Below are 13,249 nucleotides of genomic sequence, written 5' to 3' on the forward strand. Positions count from 1 at the left end.
AAATTCATGAAATAGCTTAGATTCTAATCTAAAAGGACGGGGTTCCTCCTTGCTCTTCCATAGTGAGACCCTCACCTGAAACACCAGCTCATTTCTTTGCTCAGTTCCTCCAGCCTTTGGCTGTCTGTCTTTGTGCCATTACCTAATTGTTCTTAATGATGTCTTGGTATTTGGAATCTTCTCTTGCATTTTTGTAAAGACATCCTCAAGCCCCCTGAATCAGAGTTAATGCTCTCTTTGCACTTTTCATCCACCGTGTACACATGGCCAATGTCCCCCTTGCCAGACTGTGAGTGTCTCAATCCCGGGGAAGAAGGAGAGAGAGAAGGTAGGTCCTATCCACCTGCATTGCTCTGGATTCTTTTTTAAATTAATTAATTTATTTATTTGCCTATGCTGGGTCTTAGTTGTAGCTTGCGGGATCTTTGATCTTTGTGTGGCATGTGGGATCTAGTTCCCTGGCCAAGGATCGAACCTGGGTCTCCTGCATTGAGTGCAGAGTCTCAACCACTGGACCACCAGGGAAGTCCCACAGCTCTGAATTCCTGCTGGTATAATTATCTCTGTCCTCTCAACTGCAGTACCTAGAAGTAGAGAGTATCATTCCCTTTTCACAGTCAGGGACACTGAACCTGTGCAATAGCATTGTTTCTTAAAAAAAGTCACGAATGTACAATAACTTAATTAAATGTTTTATTGCTAAAAATTGCTAACCATCATTTGACAATGCAAGATTGTCACAAATGTTCTATTTGTAAACAGCACAGCATCTGCAAAGCACAATAAAATGAGCTTTGCCTGTGTGTGTTTTTTGAGTGAATGGATGAGGGGTTGTTCTAAAACCTCTATAGAATTCAGTTGTTCTCTAATTGTAGTCTGCCTAAGAAGTACGTTTTAAATACAGACTTGTGGAGCACTACCCCAAGGGTCCTGGGTATCATGAGTTCTGGGGTGGGCCCTGGAAATCTTCAATTAACAGATTTAACCCTTTCCTGCTCTCAGGATATTGTAAGCGTGTGATTCACAGGTCTTATTCTGATCTGAAATTGTCTTGGTTATTCACAAATGTAAGCTCCAAGGGGGCTGGGCTGTTGCCAGTATCACTGGTCTGGACCCTCGACCCGTGGCGGGTACAGATCAGAGGCTCCCTAAATATTTGTTGAATGAACGATGAATGAATCTTTCGGGTCATTGCTAGTTGCAGTGTTTATTGAGTTTGTGTTGAAGCTTTGCTGAAGGACAGAATCGCTGGAATCCCTGGGTTGGTTAACACATGAGTGATGAAGGTGATGCGGACTACCGGCCAGGAGGAGGGCGGGGGGCGGGGTCCTGGACGGCCCTCAGGGAGGGTGGGCGAGGGGTGGCTGGGGCGGGGCTCGGGCCTTGACGTCGTGCCCGCATCCACGCCGGCGTCGTGACGTCACGACACGGAGCGCCCCCGCCCTCCCGCGCCGGCTGGGGCGGGGCGCGGGACGGGCGGCGCCGTGACGTCACGCCTGCGGAGGAGCGCCGTGACGTCACGCCTGCGGAGGAGCGCCGCGCGGCGGCTGCGGGGCGGCGGGCTAGGGTGCGGGGCGGCGGCGGCGGCGGGGCTGCGGGGCTGCGGGGCTGCGGGGCCGGGCGGCGGCATGGCGGAGAGCGAGGCGGAGACCCCCAGTACGCCGGGCGAGTTCGAAAGCAAGTACTTCGAGTTCCACGGCGTGCGGCTGCCGCCCTTTTGCCGCGGGAAGATGGAGGAGATCGCCAACTTCCCGGTGCGGCCCAGCGACGTGTGGATCGTCACCTACCCCAAGTCCGGTGAGTCCTGCGCGGACCCCGCCCCGGCTGGCTCTGCGGCACGCCGGCGTGGACCCTGCGGCCCGCGCCCGGGGAGGCGGGGGGCCGACTGGGGGTGGGGGGCTGAGGGCGGGGGCGCGATGCCTGGAGCCCGACAGGGCGGGGTGGGGGTGGTCGGCGAGGGTTTGGGGGAAAAGCAGGTGTTTGGAGGTTGAGCCCCCGGTGTCCGTGGCCAGGTGGCGTCCTGTGGGGATGGAGCCTTGTTTGGCGGCAGCAGCTGCCAGGCAGACAGGCCCAGGCCCGCCACCCTTCCCTGCCTCCCCTCCCGATGTCCAGCTGGCTGTGTGACCTTGGACAATCACTCAACCTCTCTGTTCTTGGGTTCGGTTCAGCCCTTTGATGAGCGCCAAGTCCTGGTGATGATCTTGGGGAGGGAGTGAAACGGGGCGTCAGGGCTGTATTGGTGATGATCTTGGGGAGGGGGTGAAACGGGCGTCAGGGCTGCGTGCTTCCCCCATTTCCTGCGTGGGCACTGGCTGGGGGATGGGACTGGCCCGTGCCCAGAGTGCCGTGTCCGATGCGTCCCCCCTGATTCAGGGCCGCCTCCTTCACCCTGGTATATCTTGGCCTCCGGGACCCAGGGCAGTCACATTTCCTAGCATTAAGATGTGACTTTCATGACCACTGTGTGAAGTCCAGGTGATCGTTCCCACTTCCACTCTGTGGTGGGCACTGAGGCTCAGAGAGGGGAGGTTGCTCGCCCAAGGTCACACAGCTGCTGAGCAGGAGGAGCTGAGATTTAAGGCCAGGGGGGTGTGCATGTGCCCAGGACCTGATGTAAGAGATTTTTGATGTAGTGCCTCTTCCGAGGTTTGTAGGGAAAAGGGGCAACTTTCCTGTTTGAACATTCCTGCGGGTTTCCGTTGTTGCCGCTGTCCTGAAGAGAGAGGGATTCGCTGCTCTGAACCCAGACTGTGCAGTGCGTCTTTGGCCTGGTGTCCAGGGTGGTGGCCTTGAGGTCGTGTGGTCGGAGGAGCAGGCCGGCAGGTTGCTGGGAGAGCCCGTAGGCTTGGCTGTCCTTACTGTACAGGGTCCCAGATGCCCAGGGGGTAGGCCTGGTCCTCCCAGGAAGGCTGAGGAAGGGGCTTGTGAGTGGAGGGGTGGAGAGGAGTCTGGAGGCACTGCTGGGCTGTCTTTGGGAAGAAGGAAAGGAAGTGTGGGGATTCACAATTGGTCAGATTTTAGAGCCAGGGATGTCATTCATATATAGAAGACCCCCAGCTGGGTGTGGGCGGGAGAGCACTTCGCTTCCCTCCTGTTATGTGGGATCACTGAAGGCTGAAAATGGCCTCCTGTCTGTTTAGGGCAGGGTCTGCCTACCTCTGAATTGTGAAAAATGTGGGCACCCTTGAGGATTTCGGAGTGGCAGATGGGCAGTTGTGGTTCTCTGTTATGCCCCTCCATTTCGTGAGCAGGAGATGGTGGCGGAGAAGCTCGGCCGCTGGCAGGCTGGGGAGGCCCCGGGCATAGAGCTTGCTTGAAAGGCACGGCCCTGAAGCTTGTGGGGAGGCTTTAGATGGGCCCAGTGTTGGGGGCCTGCTGGGATTCTGCAGGGACCTGGCTGGGCACCTTGATGGGAATGAGGTGTTAGTTTAAGGAAGTTTTCTGGATAACCAAACCTCACATCTTGTTTGTAACTTGCATCTTTCAAAGATAAAAACATGTCCTTCTGAGTTTCCTCTCAGAAGGAGAGCAAAGACTGGCTCTTCCCTTCGGAAACAGAGAACCCAGCTTGGCCAGAGATCCTGGTGTGGGGTCCCTTTGCACACAGCCCGAAAGAGCCTCCTTTTCAAAGCTTAAAATTATTTTTCCCCTTACGGTCTTTCCAGGCCCTTACTGTTTCTCCATCTGCCCCCTGCTGGGTCCTTTTGCCTTTTACCTGCGGACCGGGCAGCCTGAGATGGCGCTAGTGGTAAAAAAAAAAAACAAAACAAAACCTGCCCGCCAATGCAGGAGACGTAAGAAATGTGGATTTGACCCGTGGGTCAGGAATATCCCCTGGAGAAAGGCATGGCACCCCCCTCCAGTATTCTTGCCTGGAGAATCCCATGGACAGAGGAGGCCACCGGGCTACAGCCCATGGGGTTGCAAAGAGTCGGACACAACTGAAAACACAAACCCATTTTAAGGGCTTCCCTGGTGACTCAATGGCAAAGAATCCACCTGCCAATGCAGGAAACTCCGGTTTGATCTCTGGGTAGGGAAGACCCGCCCTGGAGAAGGAAATGGCAACCCACTCCAGTATTCTTCCCTGGAGAATTCCATGGATGGAGGACCCTGGCGGGCTACAGTCTATGGGGTCGCAGAGAGCTGGACACATCTGAAGCGACTGAGCGTGTGCACAGGCAGCCTGAAGATGCCCTTGTTCGAACTGTGTGTGAGCCAGAGGGAAAGGACATTAGTAGCGCTCAGCTGACGACCTGCCATACTCCGTGCTTTGTCACTTACAAAGGCCTGTGTTCATGGCAGTAAGCTGTCTGCGGACCTCTCTGACCAGAGGTGGTCTCCATTTCAGAAGTCCGGCACAGAAACTTTGGGAGGTGCAGTGCCTCGCCCAGGCTCAAGTGCCTGGGACGAGGCTTGTTTGAGTTGACGGCAGGCCCGGGATGAAGCAGCAGAGTGTCACGGGTTTGTGTAGACCAGTATCTGCTGTTCCTTTTTTGCTTTCCTCCTGGTTCTTAACCTTCACCCAGTCTACCCTGCTTGTCCATGTCGTGGGGTGGTGACAGGAAAAGTGAGACGTTTTCTCAGGAAGGATGACCTTGCTGAGACCAGTGCTTCTGGAGGTCCCATGTCCTCTCAGCCCCCACTGCCTATAAAGTTCATTACTCAAAATGATCCCAGAGGGGCCCGAAGAATCAGTCCCCCAAATCTAGTTTTCACTCAACCAAAGACGGCACACCCTGGAGGTCCTCTTCAGTGGCATCTGGTGTGGCAGGAGGAGCTGCCTGGGGGCAGGATCTGGGTTCCCTCGTGTCCCCCACCCCACCCCGGGCAGTTGCCCTCAGGCGATTCCCCTGCTGTGAAATCCACATGGTGAACCGCGCAGTCACAGAGGCGACTTCTGCTCCTGGGCCCTTGAAGGGGCTGTTACTTTGAACGCAGGCCAGGTGTAGTTGGCCTGGGCCCATGAAGTGGTGAAGTGGCCCCTTGGCGAATCCCGTGTGCCCGGCCCTCTGCCGTGTCAATCCAGAGGCTCAGAGAAGGCAGGAACTTGCTCAGAGTCACACAGCAGCTGAGGGAGTCAGGTCTAATCCGTCCTCTGGTCCACAGCCAGTTTCGCCCCTGCCCCTCTGGAGGAGGGAGCTGGACTCAGGCCCCAAGGAGGAGGGAGGATCCCACCTTCTCTCCCCTGCTCTGGGGTGGAAGTCTGAGGATGCTTCAGGGTTTTAGGGGTTTTGTCAGAGTTCTGAGTCCTGGACCACGGGGACTTCAATCGGCCCACTTCACGATTCCATTCCTTTCCCGTCCCCGCCTCCCTGTTTCCTCCTCCCCACCAGGAGTGGGTCTGCAGGAGGCTCTGGCTTGGACATTGAGAGCCTGGCTTTGGAGCCTGCGTTTGAATGCAGCTGTGCTACTCACCTGCTGGCTGGCCCTGGGCAGGTGAGACTACTGGTCTGAGCTGTGCTGCCCTCGAGGGTGGGAGAGGCCGCCTCGGCGCCTTGCTGGGCAGCTGTGAGGATGAGTGGGGTGATGAGCCAGGGCTCCTGCCTGGACCGGATGCGCCATAAGCAGAGGGCAGGGTGTCGTCAATGCCAGCTTTCACTCCCTGAGCACCCGTGGCGCCCAGACCTTTCCTTGGGGCTGGGCATGCAGAGAAAAGTCCCGTTGGGTGCCTGTCTTCAGGGAGTGCTCTGTCTGCCAGGGGACGGACGGCTCCAGTGTGGACCCACGGGACCCCTTGGGGGGGGGTCATAGTGAACTTGCAGGTGGCCCCAGGCCCCTGTCCACCTGCCTCCTCTGGTGGGGAACGTCTGATGGGAGAGGCCGTAACAATCGGACCCTGCTCTTCTCCACAGCACTCCAGTACTTCTAGAACTTTTCTGTGTTTCTGACATTGGAGCTCAGGTGACAGGTTAGGACTGTGCTGTCTTAATTCGGGAGCCTCTAGTTCCCAGGGGGGTATCGAAGTTTAAGGAACTGAAATAAAATTATAGAGATTGAGTTCCTCAGTAGCACTGGCCACACTCCACGAGCTCAGGAGCCGCACGTGGCTAGTGGTCATCGCGCTGGACAGCAGGGCTGTAGCCGTTGCCATCGTCACGGAGGTCCTGCGGGATGGCGCCAGTTCGCGCTGCAACCCCACGGTGGGAGCCCGTGGTGCCTCCAGTGTCCGGGGACTCTCCTCGCTGTCCAGTGTTGACGGTCCTTCTTTCTTACAGCCTCTGGTCCCAGGCTCTCTCTTTCTCTTTAGTCGCTAAGTCATGTCCGACTCTTGGAACCCCATGGACTGTAGCCTGCCAGGCTCCTCCTCTGTCCATGGGATTCTCCAGGCAAGAATACTGGAGCGGATTGCCATTTCCTTCTCCAGGGGATCTCCCTGACCCAGGGATCGAACCGGGGTCTCCTGCATTGCAGGTGGCTTCTTTACTGACTGAGCCATGAGGGAAGCCCAGGGTGTCCAGTGTTAAATCCGATCTTGTCTGGGCGACGTCTGTCCCCGAAGCCGTGGAGATCACGTGGGCTCTGGAATGTGCTCCTTGGCTCGACCTGGGCATCCCCGCTCCTGGTTTTTTTTTCCTTTGGCTCCCACCCGTCTTGAAGTGCACCCCCGTTCTCTGGTCACTGGTAGGGGGCAGGGGGCAGTGAGTCACTCCCGGGGGGACGGGAGAGCCTGGCCCAACTCCAGCCCTATTGCTGTGTGACTTCAGTTTGCTCTTGAAAAATGAGAGGGTTAGACCTGATGGGTTCATGTAAGTCTTAAGCATTAAGACCCCCCTGGGGCGGGGAGGCCCACAGGCCCCAGGCTGGATGATCTTTGGCTGAGAGCATCCCCAGGCCCGGGAGATGGGCGCAGGGAGTGTTGTGAACGCAGCCCTCAAGGAGCTCACTTGGACACTGGAAAGCCAGGCTCCTAATGCTGACAGCGGCCTGACGGGCCAGGGTGCTCATTCTCGGGGTCAGGTCAGGGGCCCAGGAAGAGGGGCTCTGAGGAGGAGGGTTGCAGGGGGGCTGCATGGAGGAGGTGGCGGGACCTGGCTGTGAGAGTTGGTGGGGCCTCCCTGTCCATCGTGTTTGAGCCTCGGAGCAGCTTCGTGTTCTTCGTTGTTGCCTCCCTTGGATAGAAACAGGCCCCCTGAGGGGCAAGGGTGGTGTCAGCGCCCGAGGATGCAGGTTTGACTTGCGGACGGTGGGGAGGAGCCAGCCCCAGAAGAGCTGGACAGAGGGAAAGCGGTGACCTGGCCTCGGTTCTGGGCTGGATGCTCCCAGGTTTCCAGGGATGGTTATCATGTTCCCCCAGCCTGGGGAGGAGACTGGCCTCAAATCCAGATCCGGAAGCAGGCTAGGAAGTTTTGGGGAGGAACTCGCCACCCACCCTGAGCTCACGTTTGTGCCAAGATCAGAGTCAGCATCCCTGCCTTCCAGCTCCAGGGTGATGAGTGCTCCCCAGCTAGCACCTGCTTACCCGCCTCCCTGAAGACGTCCCCAGAGGTTTGGTTCCAGATGACTTGTCGCCTTCCTCTGTCCTTCCCCTCCCTCTCCCTTGCCTCCTCCCTCTTCCTTCCCTTTGCTGACTCCAGCTGTTCACCCATACTCGAGAAGGCTTGGCTTTGAGGAAGGAGATGGCTGGTCCCAAGAGCCAGGGTTAGCTGGGGGAGCAGTCTTCTCATCACCCTATGAGACCTGGATTGAAAGCCTCCAGAGGAACCCACAAGGTTCTGGAGGAAGACAGGAGCAGGGCCACCGGGACGAACATCTGCTGACACTCGTGGAATTAGGAGGAGGCCCCGAGCCAGCTCTGAGCTCCAGGGTCTCATGGGGCTCCTTACCTCTCCTTCCTCCAAGGCAGTGAGGACTGCCGTCCCCTGCCCCCACATGCACCTCCTTACTGTGCTTCTGTGGCTCCTCCCCCCAGGAAGTACTCAAACCTGCCCACCCCTCTCAGCCCTGCTGCAGTCTCAGGAGCCTTCCTCTCTCACCTGGACTGTTGTGTGGCCTGCCTCCTGGGTTCACCTTTCACTCTGCAGCCAAAGTGACCTCTTAGGAACGCCAGAGCACGCCCTCGAGGGTTCGATCTCTCCCCCGACTCCGCCATGGCCGTCGGGCAGCGGTGAAGTCCACCCCGTAGCCGTCCTCTGGTGGTCAGCTGTCCTGCCCTTACTCACCAGCACGGTGAGCACGCCTGGCTGTCCCTTCCCTCCAGCCTGGCTGCCTCTGTCTGGGGTGCTCCTGCCTTCCCTTCCCTTCCTCTCCCTTTCCCTCCCCTCTGATTACCTGATGTGGACCTCTGTTTCCAGAACGCCTCTCATCTGTTCACTGTGGGACTGAGCATCCTCCTGTGCCTCCCCCCTCCCACCTTTCAGGACTTCAGAGGTGCCATGCTGTTGTCTGCTGGCTCACATCACTTCTGCTGAAAAGTCAGCTGTAATTCTTTGTTCCTTTTGGAATGGATCTTTTTTCCCCCTTGTGGTGGCCTTTGAAATGTTCGCTTTGTCTTTGGTTTTCAGCGCTTGGATATTAGGTGTCCAGATATATATATTTTTTAGGGGAGGAGGATGCTTATTCTGCTTGGGGTTCCTGAGCATCTCAGTGCTGTGCTTTGATGCCTTTCCTTATTTTGGAAGAATTCTCAATCACCACTGCAACTATTTCTAGTGTCCCGTTCTCTCTTCTTCTTTTCAGATGCCAATTACATATGTGTTAGATGGTTTGATACTGTCCTATAGCTCTTGGACATTGTATTTTTTCACCCTGTTTCTCTCTTTGTGTCTCAGTTTGGGTAACTACTGTTGGTCAGTCTTCAGGTTGACTGACCCTTCCACTGTATCAGGTATACTGATGGGCCCACTGAAAGCATTCTGTATTTCCATTATTGTGTTTTTATTTTTTCTCTAGCATTTCCGTTGTGGTTTCCATCTCTCTGCTGAAATATTCATCTGTTTATGCTTGTTGTCCATCTTCTCCATGAAATCCTTCAACATTTGAGTCAGAATCCTTTAATATTCTCTGAGTCTGATTCTGTTGATTGTTCATCTCCTGACTGGGATTTTTTTTGTTTTTTTTTTTGATGTGCACTACTCTTTACTACTCTTTGATTGAATGCTGGACACTGTGCCAGCATTAGAGACTGGAATCGTTTTGAAAGGTTGTTGCTGAACCTTGAAAAGATGCCGGGATTCTTGGCCTCCGGAGGAGAAGAATTCAATCTGGGGCCAGAAACGAGGCTTGATCGCTCAGAGCTTTTGTGTAATAATGTTTTATTAAAGTATAAAGAAGATAGAGAAAGCTTCTGACATAGACATCAGAAGGGGGCAGAAAGGGTACCCGCTTGCTAGTGTTAGCAGTGGAGTTATACACTCTCCAGTGAATCCAAAGAATGTCTGGAGGTTGTAAAGACCTCACCAGACCTACTCCTTAACTTACATTTTAAGATAACAGAATTAGCCAGAAGGTTTAATCCAGAGACTGTGCTCAGGCAGGATACATTCAGTTCAGTTCAGTTCAGTTCAGTCACTTAGTCCTGTCCAATTCTTTGCGACCCCATGAATCGCAGCACGCCAGGCCTCCCTGTCCATCACCAACTCCTGGAGTACACTCAGACTCACGTCCATCGAGTCAGTGATGCCATCCAGCCATCTCATCCTCTGTCGTCCCCTTCTCCTCCTGCCCCCAATCCCTCCCAGCATCAGAGTCTTTTCCAATGAGTCAACTCTTCGCATGAGGTGGCCAAAGTACTGGAGTTTCAGCTTTAGCATCATTCCTTCCAAAGAACACCCAGGACTGATCTCCTTTAGAATGGACTGGTTGGATCTCCTTGCAGTCCAAGGGACTCTCAAGAGTCTTCTCCAATACCACAGTTCAAAAGCATCAATTCCTCAGAGCTCAGCTTTCTTCACAGTCCAACTTTCACATCCATACGTGACTACTGGAAAAACCATAGCCTTGACTAGACGGACCTTTGTTGGCAAAGTAATGTCTTTGCTTTTTAATATGCTAAATAGGTTGGTCATAACTTTCCTTCCAAGGAGTAAGCGTCTTTTAATTTCATGGATGCAATCACTATCTGCAGTGATTTTGGAGCCCAGAAAAATTAGTCTGACACTGTCTCCACTGTTTTCCCATCTATTTCCCATGAAGTGATGGGACCAGATGCCATGATCTTAGTTTTCTGAATGTTGAGCTTTAAGCCAACGTTTTCACTCTCCTCTTTCACTTTCATTAAGAGGCTCTTTAATTCTTCTTTACTTTCTGCCATAAGGGTGGTATCATCTGCATATTTCAGGTTATTGATATTTCTCCCAGCAGTCTTGATTCCAGCTTGTGCTTCTTCCAGCCCAGCATTTCTCATGATATACTCTGCATATAACTTAAATAAGCAAGGTGACAATATACAGCCTTGACATACTCCTTTTCCTATTTGGAACCAGTCTGTTGTTCCATGTCCAGTTCTAACTGTTACTTCCTGACCTGCATACAGGTTTCTCAAGAGGCAGGTCAGGTGGTCTGGTATTCCCATCTCTTTCAGAATTTTCTACAGTTGATTGTGATCCACACAGTCAAAGGCTTTGGCATAGTCAATAAAGCCGAAATAGATGTTTTTCTGGAAATCTCTTGCTTTTTCAATGATCCAGCAGATGTTGGCAATTTGATCGATCTCTGGTTCCTCTGCCTTTTCTAAAACCAGCTTGAACATCTGGAAGTTCATGGTTTACTTATTGCTGAAGCCTGGCTTGGAGAATTTTGAGCATTACTTTACTAGCGTGTGAGATGAGTGCAATTGTGCGGTAGTTTGAGCATTCTTTGGCATTTCCTTTCTTTGGGATTGGAATGAAAACTGACCTTTTCCAGTCCTGTGGCCACTGCTGAGTTTTCCAAATTTGCTGGCATACTGAGTGCAGCACTTTCACAGCATCATCTTTCAGGATTTGAAATAGCTCCACTGGAATTCCATCACCTCCACTGGCTTTGTTCATAGTGATGCTTTCTAAGCCCCACTTGACTTCACATTCCAGGATGTCTGGCTCTAGGTGAGTGATCACACCATCGTGATTATCTGAGTTGTGAAGATCTTTTTTGTACAGTTCTTCTGTGTATTCTTGCCACCTCTTCTTAATATCTTCTGCTTCTGTTAGGTCCATACCATTTCTGTCCTTTATCGAGCCCATCTTTGCACGAAATGTTCCCTTGATATCTCTAATTTTCTTGAAGAGATCTCTAGTCTTTCCCATTCTGTTGTTTTCCTCTATTTCTTTGCATTGATCGCCAAGGAAGGCTTTCATATCTCTCCTTGCTATTCTTTGGAACTCTGCATTCAGATGCTTATATCTTTCCTTTTCTCCTTTGCTTTTCGCTTCTCTCCTTTCCACAGCTATTTGTAAGGCCTCCCCAGACAGCCATTTTGCTTTTTTTGCATTTCTTTTCCATGGGGATGGCCTTGCTCCTTGTCTCCTGTACAATGTCACGAACCTCCGTCCATAGTTCATCAGGCACTGTATAATCCTAAGGAATGTAGAGGAAAAAGTTTGTCCTTTCTTCCTCCTTGAGAATTCCAGAGCCCTCTTCCTTGGGGACCCCTAGACTTCCTATCAGCCTGCCTAGGAGATGACGCTCAGTTTGTATTGACGCTTTGAAACCAGCCTGTCTCTTCTTGGCCATTAGTGTGGGCACGGAGTCCGTCTGGTAGGAGCTGGGCTGTGTCTGAGTTCTGTTATCTCTCTGGTCGCTTGAGTGTTAACCCCGTAGCATCAGCTGTGCTTCACGTGGTGGGGCTGGTGCTGAAGCTCTTTCCCCAGTGTTCCTGTCCTGTTGTTCAGGTGCTAGGTTGTGTTTGGACCTACTGGTTAGCACAAGGGGCTTCCTCCACTGTCTCCCGGAGTTTGCTCAGATTCATGTCCATTGAGTCAGTGATGCCATCTAACCATCTCATCTTCTGCTGCCCCCATCTCCTTTTGCCTGCAGTCTTTCCCAGCCCTACCTTCAGCATTTGGTCTGAATCTTAAGAGGGGTTTCTCCCCATACCCTGTCCTCTCCCTCAGGGTACTTGTTGCTCTGTTACTGGCTGAAAGAGGAGGGTTTTGAGGGCGTTGCCTGGTCCAGCTGCAGCCTTAGGTAGGCTCTGGGTTTCTTGGTCTTGATGGAACTTTCTCAGTGATGCCCTCCAGTGGCTGCCAACTCTGCCTTGATGGTGGGTCTTATGCGGGAAAGAGTCTCACATCGCTCTTTCTGCATTTGGGGTCTTCAGATCCCACGGATGGGCTTCTGCCCTGCCCATAGGGCCAGAGTTCTTTTCTTTCACCCAGTCTCCAGCCACGGTGGGTCTTCACCAGCACCTGGGGTTGGGGCGGAGCAGCAGGTTTTGCTGCCCCTCCTCCAGTGGCTTAATGCTTTCTTCCCATAGAGGAGGAGGGTTCCAGGAGGTTTTCTGTTTTCCTGGGGGAGCTAGACTGACCCCAGCTGTGGCACCTTTGTGTCCGGTGCCTGCAGAGCACCCATGGGGTGGACTGAGCACAGGTGCTTGTCCCTGTGTCCTCTTCAGACCTCATTATGTGATGACCAGAAGTAGGAAGGTCCGAGCCCCTGGGAGGAGGAGTGCGATGACTGTGGATTTCGGAAGCTCAGTGTTAGCTGACTTAGCAGCTAGAGAACCTAATGCCAGCAGAGGGGAGGGCAGCAGGTACATAGACCCTTTCACTGCAGGGCCCAGGAGTCGTACGCTGTGCCCCTTGGAGGAGTTTGAAGGCAGGAGGCTGTTGCAAAGACAGACACGTTTCTTTGGGGGAAGTGGGTCCAGAGAGGCCATGGAGTTGGGACTGTCACACACAGCAATAGGGTGGGATACAGTGCTGCGTCGGAAATGGACATCAGGTGAAGACCACAGCCTCGCCCTCCTGCTCGGCTCTTCTGGGATGCCTGTGGTCCCCCAGGGCAGAGAGCAGAGGCGTCTCCTCTGGAGAAATTGACCCCAAAGTGAAGACTTAGAAATGCTGCCACGCGGGCATCTGCTGTCATAGCCGTGAGGGTGCTGGGCTGGGCTGCACTCAAACATGTGAGGCCCTGCGGTCGGTAGGCGTGTTCACTGCAGAGAACTGTGTCCTGGGGCTTGTTCTCACCTGTCGGTGGACTCAAGGTCTCCAGATCTTAGCATCTCCAACAGGAAGGACAGAGACCTGCCAAAAGAAGACAAAAAGCAGCAAAAGGCACTCAGCAGAATCCAACACAATGTGCAGAGCAGAAGAAAACCTAAAAAAAGAAC

General features: G+C 53.5%; 1 protein-coding gene across 2 annotated transcripts in view; it reads left to right on the forward strand.

The window, feature by feature from the left end:
- Nucleotides 1-1,594: 1,594 nt before the first annotated feature.
- SULT4A1 (sulfotransferase family 4A member 1) overlaps nucleotides 1,595-13,249 on the forward strand; it is a 35,792-nt gene continuing 24,137 nt past the window's right edge. For both annotated transcript variants that reach the window (XR_008709292.1, XM_055566013.1), the window contains exon 1: nucleotides 1,595-1,797. Coding sequence is in view for 1 of the 2 variants with exons in the window: in XM_055566013.1 (XP_055421988.1) it covers nucleotides 1,629-1,797 (169 nt within the window). In the remaining variant the exon portion in view is untranslated. The remainder of the gene's footprint in view (nucleotides 1,798-13,249) is intronic.

The sequence above is a fragment of the Bubalus kerabau genome, chromosome 1, assembly GCF_029407905.1.
Source record: "Bubalus kerabau isolate K-KA32 ecotype Philippines breed swamp buffalo chromosome 1, PCC_UOA_SB_1v2, whole genome shotgun sequence".
Classification (NCBI taxonomy): Eukaryota; Metazoa; Chordata; class Mammalia; order Artiodactyla; family Bovidae; genus Bubalus; species Bubalus kerabau.